Below are 9,237 nucleotides of genomic sequence, written 5' to 3'. Positions count from 1 at the left end.
AGGTCCCTAAGTAGCGTGGAAGTGTCGTTGGAGCGATTGAGTCATCCGTTTTGTGAATCGTAAACCCTAGCCTTCTTGTGGATTGAAGAAGAAAGGTGAGTTCTAATCTTGTTTATGTGTTATAAATGTTGTATGCATATTATAGTATGTCAATATGGATGAAAAATCATGAAATGTAGTATGTTGGAAGTTGGGTCGTGTATGGTGTGTGAAGTTGTGTAAATGGGTGTTGTGACTAAGTGATGAATTAACTCTATTTAGTATGTTGATTGTTGTAGGGTGAAGAAATGAATGAGAACTATCGATGTATGTATATAGGTGGGTATGTAGCCGTGTATATAGCCTCCAATTTGTAGCAAAGAATGAATTAATATCGCTTAGCGTCGAAATGGTTGTTGTGATGACTTTTATGTTGGAAATGAGAGTTTAATGTCCCAAAATGTATATGGTAAATGTGCGGACTGATTTGGAGAATTTGGTGCACTTAATGTAATCTTTATTTATGAGGACCATCAACATATGTATATGTGTAGTGTGGACGAATGTGGGTCATATAATATGCCGAAGACCGCATTAATATCGCTTAGCGTTTTAGTTGTCGTCGTTATGAATTCTAGTCGGAAATGAGCATTTTAATGACTCAAGATTGATGTTGAGATTGTGTGGGCTGATTTAAGGCTTATTGTGCGTTGATGTAATTTGTATATTTTATGAGAATGATATCGTTATATTGTGGATTGTTAGAAATATTATGTGAATTGTTTAGAATGTTCTTGAATGTTGTTAGTATGGGTTTGGGTTAGTATTTGAATGTATAAGCGTTGATGTTGGCTTGAAGGTAAGTCGTTGAATTGAATATTTGGAAAGTTGTCGAATGGTGTAAAAGAGAGATATTAATGTTATTTTGCCTTTCGAATTGATTATCGATGTTGCTAGGTTGGTTATTGTGGTTGTTGTTGTTGATTTTGAGCGAGTTAAATTCTCGGGTTGGCCTATTTACAAGGGAAATGCTGCCGAATTTTCTGTAGAATTTAGAGTTAGTTTGGAATAAATAATTGCTTAAGTGCCTATGGTTAATATGGGATATTCGTTGGCATATTTGTAGACCTTGGGGAGCCCGAGGCGTAGATTGGGAATAACTTTAGATCGGCTAGCTTGGAGTGCGTTCGAGGTATGTAAAGCCCAATCCTTCTTTCTTTTGGCATGCCTTAGTTTCGGATAGGCTAGATTACGAGCCTTTAGGAAAATCCTATGATTCGAAATCCGAGCATGATATGATCTATATATATTCCTTGGCACTCTTATGTTTGATTTGATAAAAGTATGAACCGTTACGTCTTTGAAATAGTCGCATTCCGAACTTTGTATAGAAAGGTTTCGCTTTAAGGAATTTCGTAATTCTTGAATGTCATGTCTTGCACATAAATGCTCGGATTACCTCAATATTTTTGTAGGAGTCTATATGACATATGATATATATGTTTTCCATAGGCGGGCCCGACTCGGGTAAATGCCCGTCCGTGGGTCCCGCGACTTTCTTTCATGTAATTCGAAGAACCTTTGAAAGAATTTGTTATGACTATGATTCGATTTTCAAGTATGATCATTTTACTTATGTTTGAGTTTATGATAATGATTTTATGCATATGACTACTCACGACTCTACTCGTGCATTCTGTTATCCCTTTCGCCGAGTCCCGGGCCGGTTCTGTTGTCGTGCGCACTTTGATATACTCCAGAGTTATGTTGTGTTTATGATTCATCGAGCCACTCGTTAGAGGGCTATGTTCCATTTACATTTGGTGTTATGTTGTGTATGGCGTTATGCTGTGTTATGATATGTGACGGGGAATATGGAGATTTGAAACTCTCTGGTGTTATGCTGTGTTATGGCGCCATTGACGGGCGGGCGACCATATTCTTCTATACCCTATGCATGACTTATATTTTTGAAAATTAAACATTTTGATATAGTGGATCTGTACTTATTTTCTGTACCACTATTTTGTTTATGTCTCAAATTTGTTTCTGTATCTTCTGCTTTGCATACTCAGTACATATTTCGTACTGACCCCCTTTCTTCGGGGGCTGCGTTTCATGCCCGCAGGTACAGACGCACAGTTTGGTGATCCACTAGTCTAGGACACCCTCTTCTGCCGTTTGGAGTGCTCTTCTCATTTCAAAGCATATATTTTGGTATATATTCGTTCGCTGTGTATGTATATATTTGTTCAGGGGTACGGCGGGGCCCTGTCCCGTCATATGTTTCGGTTGGTCTGTTTAGAGGTCTGTAGACGTATTTGTGGGTGTGTGTGCCTACTTCTGTACAAGTGTGTTTGTATGATCCCACTCGTTATGGCAGCCTTGTCGGCGTGCATTCTGTATATGTTTTGGGGCGTTGTGCCATTTGATAGCCTTGTCGGCTTTTGATACATTTGATAGCCTTCTGGCTTTTTGACATATATATATATATATATATATATATATATATATATATATATATATATATATATATATCCGCATACGGTTGCGTTGAGGTGTGTTTGAACAGTTTGATATAGTTTGAGACGGCATATAGTATTTATGGCCGTATATGCTATTTGTGTGTGATTCGATTGAATGAGTACGTCAGGGTGCCCAACTAGGGCGCCAGTCACGGCCTACGGGGTTGGGTCGTGACACTCGCATCCGGTTTTTACCGTATACAAAAATATAATTAATAAAAGAAAACCTTTGAAAAAAAAAAGAAATTAAATACAATAGAATTAAAATTAGTAGAATTCTGATGTGGCGGCGCGTGTATAACACCATCAATAACAAAATTGATTCTTTATTTTTAAGGGGGTAATTAAACTCAATTCAAACAAGAATAAGCGAGTATATAAATGTCCGTAAAGTAACATTGCTAAAGTGAGTTTTGGTGACAAGTTTAGCCGGGATTTTATGTATTTTCTCTATAATAATACTCGGAGTAATATTTATGTTAACAAAGGAAAAAAACTACCAAAGGTGTTATAAGCAATGCTAATATTTATTCAGGCAAAAAAAAAAAACAAATAGTGTATTTTTGAGGATTTAATGCAGGTATTATGATGCATATCCTTCCCACCCGCGCGCTGTGCATATAAGTTAAAATTCCATATTTCAATAGCATAACTAAAGTTATTCCAGAAAAAAGTAAAAGAACAACATATTCGTTGGATCATTATATTGGAAATTGACAACTCTTGAGATCTCTTGAGTTCCATTCAAGAAACCAAAAAGCTTTTTGGAAAAGAACAAAACAACATCGCTATCTTCCATGACCTTTAACTTCTTTAATGGACCAAGAAAAAGCTAGAAAAGGGTACATTAGCTTCTCAAAACAAACATTCTCCTATTATTCTTCTGTATATAATATATAGTTGATCTGAATTTTGACCATTGCCAGCAACTTCTTCATTCCACCATCATAATATAATGGCCACTCCCATTCCCCCCATGCCGCGGCGATTAAGCCCGGTAAAATGCATAGCCCTCATACTCTTAACCCTAATTGTCATTGTTGGTATAACAATACTTGTAATTTGGCTAGCAGTGAAGCCACGACGACCCATTTACTCAATCGAAAATGCTTCACTCCATAACTACAACATGACCAAAAATGACCATTTGTATGGAGACTTCAACTTCACGTTAAAAGCGTACAATCCAAACAGCAGAGTTTCCATCTATTACGACATCATTGAAGTGAAGCTTTTCTACAACTCCCAACAAATTGCTTTCAACAACGCGGAAACGTTCTTTCAGCCTCGTCGTAACGTGACATATTTGGACCTTTTCCTTTCGGCTAAAGACGTGGCGCTATACGGCGACGTTGCACGCGGTCTGAAGACGGAGAGGACCTCGGGAGCCGTGCAGGTGGAGATTAAAGTTAGAGCTAAGATAAGGTTCAAAGTGGGAATTTGGAAATCAAGTCATAGGAAGGTGAAGTTATCGTGTAGCCCTAGTGTGCCTGTTTCTTCAACCAAGAATTCTCAGACCTACCCTTGTGACTTGGATTTATAAGTTTTTTTTTTTTTTTTTTTTTGAATTTGTTGTATGATGCGAATTGTTTATTCTTTTTTCTTTTCTTATTCTATTTCCTAATTTTTCTTTTTTGATGAAGTATTGTAATCCTTTTTATTTTTCCTTGGAAATTTTAATTTGAATGTGTGGTTTTGAAATTCTTTTCACTTAATATAGGCTATTATTGAGCTTTGAATTGACTGAAATCCATATGTTATTTATGATATTCTCATTTCATGACATACTTTCTCACACCCATGATATATGTGTCTTGATCTTGATATTGGAAGATGGTGATGACAGAGGTAAGTATGATTCATTCGACATTACTATATTTGCGTAGCCATCTCTATGTTGTGTGATACGGAGTGGTTAGCTATGATATTGGATGGACGAGTCATTCTAGGCTGTGTGATACAGAATAACGGTACATGGACTTAGCGGTCCCCCATGGGTCATGACTATCGAGAGGTGGACATCGTCCCCCCGGAGCATGTGTGTATCATTGCATTGCATTCCATTTGCATACACATTATATGTTCTTATTGTCATTTGGATTGATATTGATCTTCGGGGATATTTGAGTTATTGGGTGATTATTAGGTTATGTTTGGATTTGTGAAATATTTGAGAGATCATTTAGTAATTGATTGTACTACTTGGACTTGTTGACTTGTATCTGTCTATGAGCATGCTTATCTTTCCATTTCCTTATTTGCATGCGTGATCTAACTATTGTCGGCCTATAATGCTTAACAGTACTAGTATTGTACTGATACTACTCTTGTTACATCCCATTCGGGGTATAGAGTCTTACAGGTTGATAGCTTGATTTGAGAGTTTCTGGAAGATGAGCGGTGCTTATCTTGAATACCTCCATCATCTTCATCCCTAAATGGAGGTTGAGTTTTATTTATCTACTTGAATATTGTACTTCGAAGCTTAGTTGCTCTTGTACTAGAATTAGTTCCGCTTTTGATTATGTTTATGACTTATTATTGAATGAATCCTGTTTTATTATTGGAAAGGAGTTACGATTGTGTGAGGGTTCGCCTACCGAGGTGGGAAAGGTAGATGCCCGCGCGATCCTAAAATGGGTCGTGACACTTATATATGAAAGTATTATTGGAATCTATTTAGTACTAATAGTGGACCAAAAAATCAGCATCTTTAAAACTATCAGTAGTAAAACATTGAACCTACACACAAAATCATAATATAAACAAAATAATAGTAGCGACTGAAAGGTTGCCACAAAGCACCACCTTTTCAGCCAGATTTTATTCGAACTATTTGTGGCGACAAGGATTTAGTCGCCAAAAAATATATTATGTTCTGTTGCGATTACACGGGTCACCACTAAAACTATCACCTTTTGTGGCAACATCCTGTAGTCGCAACTGAATCATCTTTTGTGGCGACTAAATAAGTCGCTACTAATATTCGTCAGAAAAACTCACATTTCTTGTAGTGTGTTGTTGTTGTTTTAGCTCCCATTTGACCATAGATTTGGGAGCATATTTTGAATTGTTTGGCCATAAAATTTTGGCAGATTTTGAAAACAGATCTTCAAATCTCACATTATGGCTCAAACATGTTTATGGGCTAAGATCTATGTTTTGGCCTTTTCAAAACTTTTAAAAACTGCCCCAAACTTTTGTATTTTATAAAAAAGCCCCATCCATTTATGACCTAACTAATTCTATCTACCTGTTCCTCTATTAAATCTGTATCTAACATGTTTCCACAATTAAAACAATCTCTTTTATAAAGTAAACGAGCTAAGTTATGCTCAAACAGTAAAAGAAGAAGCCCTAGGGAAAATTGTTCTGCTTGTAGAAAATTGCTGCGAAGATAAAAATAGATTTTTGTATTGTAATTTGAATTGTCGTAGCTAATAAGTGTGTTATTAGCAGTTATTATTCAAATATCATGTTCTGCATAATTTGAGATTAGCAAGTATGTATGTTTTGTATGGTTGGGTATTATTGATAGTTTTCGTAACTTATAGGTATAAATAATGTTTCATATTTTCCAAAACAAAAAGTAAAATATGTTTTGAAAAATTATGGACAAACACATTTTCAAAACTTGAAAAATTTCATCCATATCAAGTTTTTCAAATTTTGTTTTTGGGAATCTATGGCCAAACGCTAGCTTAGTTCAAGGAATTTCTTTATCTTTTCTTCAATACAACCACGACCAGTAATGTTTTTTTTAACAGACCGGTAGGATAAAATGTTATATTGACTTATTGTGTTATATTGACTTATTGTGTTTTCACACCAAAACTGTTCAATTCATACTTAAAGAACTAATTTGAACCTACCTTTAAACATAAGAGACCATTTTTATCATCTTCTTTGTTTCCATACTACACCCTATTTTAAACGGTAGAGGGGGAAAAGTTGGGATTTTGAAATTTAAATTTATTTTATTTAAAGTGGAATTAACCTTTTTGTTTATTTCCAGCTCACTCACTCACTCACTCACTCACTATATAATTAACTTGTTCCCTTTCTAAACAATTAGGGGTTTTGGCTAATTTCCGGATTTTTTTTATCACTAATCTCTTAAACTTGTTCTTCTGTTTCATTTTTCTCAGTGAGAAATGGGTCAGATCCAGTACTCTGATAAGTACTTCGATGATACCTACGAGTATAGGTAAGTATATCTTTTATTTGGTCATTTTATTTTTATATTTTGTATTTTGACTCCCTTTATTTTTTCTTATTTTCTTTTGTTGGGTTTTTGATTTGCAGGCATGTAGTTCTTCCTCCTGAAGTCGCGAAATGGCTGCCAAAGAACCGTCTGTTGTCTGAAGTGAGTCTTTACATTTTGCTTTCAATTTTATATTTATTATTTGATTTCGCATAGTTAATGAGCTAAGCTGTAAGGGCTCGTTTGTTACGAGGGATAAGAGAGAATTAATCCCGGAATTAAATTTGAGTTGAGTTTATCTCACGTTTGGTTGGGATAAATTCATAGTATAACTAATTACAGGATTAGTAATCCCGGGATTGTAGTGTTGTTTTTATCCCCGTGGGAGGGTGGATAACAATCGCTTGTTCCCCAACCAAACGACCCCTGAGAGTATTATTCGGGATACTGTGAAATTTAGGAAGATTAATAGAGAATGAATGATACAGCAGTATGGGTTTTTCATTGGAGATACTTTAATTTTTTCATGTGCTACATAAATCATTTCGGTCATTAATGGGGGTTATTGAATTTCTCAAAATCTGTGGGATTTAACAAGAGCAGGATGTTGGGTTTTTGGTGTTAATGGAGGTTTTATTTTTTATTTTTCGCGCCTTTTTTTGAGAAGACACTGCCTTTTCTCATAAAGACACCGCCATTTTACCGAAAAACCACTAGGTTCACCTCTTTGTTGGCTATAAATTTAGAGGCCTTTCTTTAGATTTTACGTACTGGAACATTAAAATTCGAATTCTTCTTCCCTTATTTTCCTGCATTGTTTTCGAAAATAAAAGTAAGTGTCAAGTGTGAATTGCACCATTCTTTTAGTTCGCCTGAAGTTCTGTAATTTGAAGTCCCACTATTACATAACGGTTCATTCCGTCCTATCCTGTAAGGAATTAATCTGAAACTTTAGGCAACAGTGAGGGTATTAGATTCTTTAAGGACACATAGTGCAGTCTGTGAGCTCGGAATTTTAGCATTACTTGTTTAATATCTGTCTAAATATTATAGATTCTACTTTAATAATTTCGATTAAGAATACAGGAAAATAACACACGACACAAGGGAAGCAAAATTAGCACAGGTGATGCCAATCAATTGGGATAAAAGTTTTAGTAGTGTTGGACACCTAGCATTAGGTCCGGTATTGTCAACAATCTTTCCTATTTAAATTAGATATTTGTATCATTAGTGTAGTGATAAGTGTGATAATAGAGATTCCTAGTTTGTTTAAAGGACGAGTTCTTTAGTAGTGAAATAACAATTCAGATTGAACATAATGGATATAGAGGATTCACATGGCAAACTGCCGAATAGTTTCACAACAAACATATTTTTTCTTTCGTTTGCTGTTGTAAGGGGGTCTTTGGTTTTTAATTACTCCCTTTGTCCCAATTTGTGTGACATTCTAACCTTTTAAGCCAGTCTAAAAAAGAATGATACATTTCTATATTTAGTAGTACTTTATCTTTAAACTTTCAATTTTACCTTTAATGATATGATTTAATAGTCACACAAATATCTATAACTTACTTTTGACCACAAGTTTCAAAGGTCTTCCATTCATTCTAAAACTCTGTGTCCAGTCAAAAACCTCCACTTAAATTGGAATGGAGGGAGTAATGCTTTCAAGAACTCTATAATTTGTTTAGGATTTTATTGGCGTGCTAACATTTTGTATTATTCATGATCTTATATGATTGTTTAGGATTGTACTTGTATGCTAATCATGATGTTATACCTTTGAACTGTTAGAATGAGTGGCGGGCAATTGGAGTTCAACAGAGTCGAGGATGGGTTCACTATGCTGTTCATCGACCCGAGCCACACATCATGCTCTTCAGGAGGCCACTCAACTATCAGCAGCAACAAGAGAACCAATGAAGATACATGTTACTTGTTTCTTTTCAACGTATCTTATATAAATGTCTAGCTAAATATCTGCTTCTAGTATGCTAAACCCGGCAATGCTTTGCTCTTTATTAGTTGAGCAGTTTTATGTTGCTGTTGCTTGGATGTCTAGCTAATGTCTCGATCAACACTTGTAGTTCTTTTGCAGTTTGTTATATTGGCATATTTTGGTATTGTAAGTTCGTCTGCTTGATGAGCTTAGCTCAAGAAAAACAGTGTCTTTTTCTGCTTGATGAGCTTAGCTCAAGAAAAACAATGTCTTTTTTAATCTGGATTCTGATGCCTGTATATGATAAAGTAGCACAGAAATCACTATCACTTGGTGGTGTCTTGTGCTTAGTCCTATTTTCTTGTGCAAAAGAATATTCTGGTGTTTTAATTGATGTATCTATATGTTTTTTATGGGATTTATGTCAATAAAGTATATGGAGGTGAAGAGATTATAGGGAAACTATAGTTGCTTTCTTTTGCTTTCCTCCTGTGAACCAGGGCCGGGATCTGGACGTTCATTAGGCTGGGAGAATGCTCAAATCTTACGGGTTGTTTGGTATGCAAGATGGGATAGACAAGGATACT

At 35.5% G+C, this 9,237-nt stretch overlaps 2 protein-coding genes across 2 annotated transcripts; both read left to right on the top strand.

Annotated features, from left to right (window-relative positions):
• The first annotated feature begins 3,633 nt into the window (after positions 1 to 3,633).
• On the top strand, positions 3,634 to 4,047 carry LOC132607746 (NDR1/HIN1-like protein 3). Its single transcript, XM_060321831.1, has one exon. The coding sequence runs from the start codon at positions 3,634 to 3,636 to the stop codon at positions 4,045 to 4,047; it is 414 nt and encodes a 137-aa protein (XP_060177814.1).
• A 2,333-nt stretch (positions 4,048 to 6,380) lies between these two features.
• LOC132606024 (cyclin-dependent kinases regulatory subunit 1) lies at positions 6,381 to 9,024 on the top strand. Its single transcript, XM_060319320.1, has 3 exons — positions 6,381 to 6,711; positions 6,810 to 6,870; positions 8,506 to 9,024. Exons 1-3 carry the CDS (start codon positions 6,659 to 6,661, stop codon positions 8,632 to 8,634), a joined length of 243 nt encoding a protein of 80 aa, XP_060175303.1. The 5' UTR covers positions 6,381 to 6,658; the 3' UTR covers positions 8,635 to 9,024.
• Positions 9,025 to 9,237: the final 213 nt, after the last annotated feature.

The sequence above is a fragment of the Lycium barbarum genome, chromosome 8 (genome assembly GCF_019175385.1).
Source record: "Lycium barbarum isolate Lr01 chromosome 8, ASM1917538v2, whole genome shotgun sequence".
NCBI lineage: Eukaryota > Viridiplantae > Streptophyta > Magnoliopsida > Solanales > Solanaceae > Lycium > Lycium barbarum.
The sequence above is the reverse complement of the archived record's forward strand: the minus strand, read 5'-3'. Positions and strand labels throughout refer to the sequence as shown.

Excerpts from the sequence above, each read along its gene's own strand:
- LOC132607746 (XM_060321831.1), top strand. The coding sequence starts at position 3,634 with ATGACCAAAAATGACCATTTGTATGGAGACTTCAACTTCACGTTAAAA.
- LOC132606024 (XM_060319320.1), top strand. The coding sequence starts at position 6,659 with ATGGGTCAGATCCAGTACTCTGATAAGTACTTCGATGATACCTACGAG. Across the intron at positions 6,712-6,809 it reads GATGATACCTACGAGTATAG|GCATGTAGTTCTTCCTCCTG; the intron begins GTAAGTATATCT and ends TTTGATTTGCAG. Across the intron at positions 6,871-8,505 it reads AGAACCGTCTGTTGTCTGAA|AATGAGTGGCGGGCAATTGG; the intron begins GTGAGTCTTTAC and ends TTGAACTGTTAG.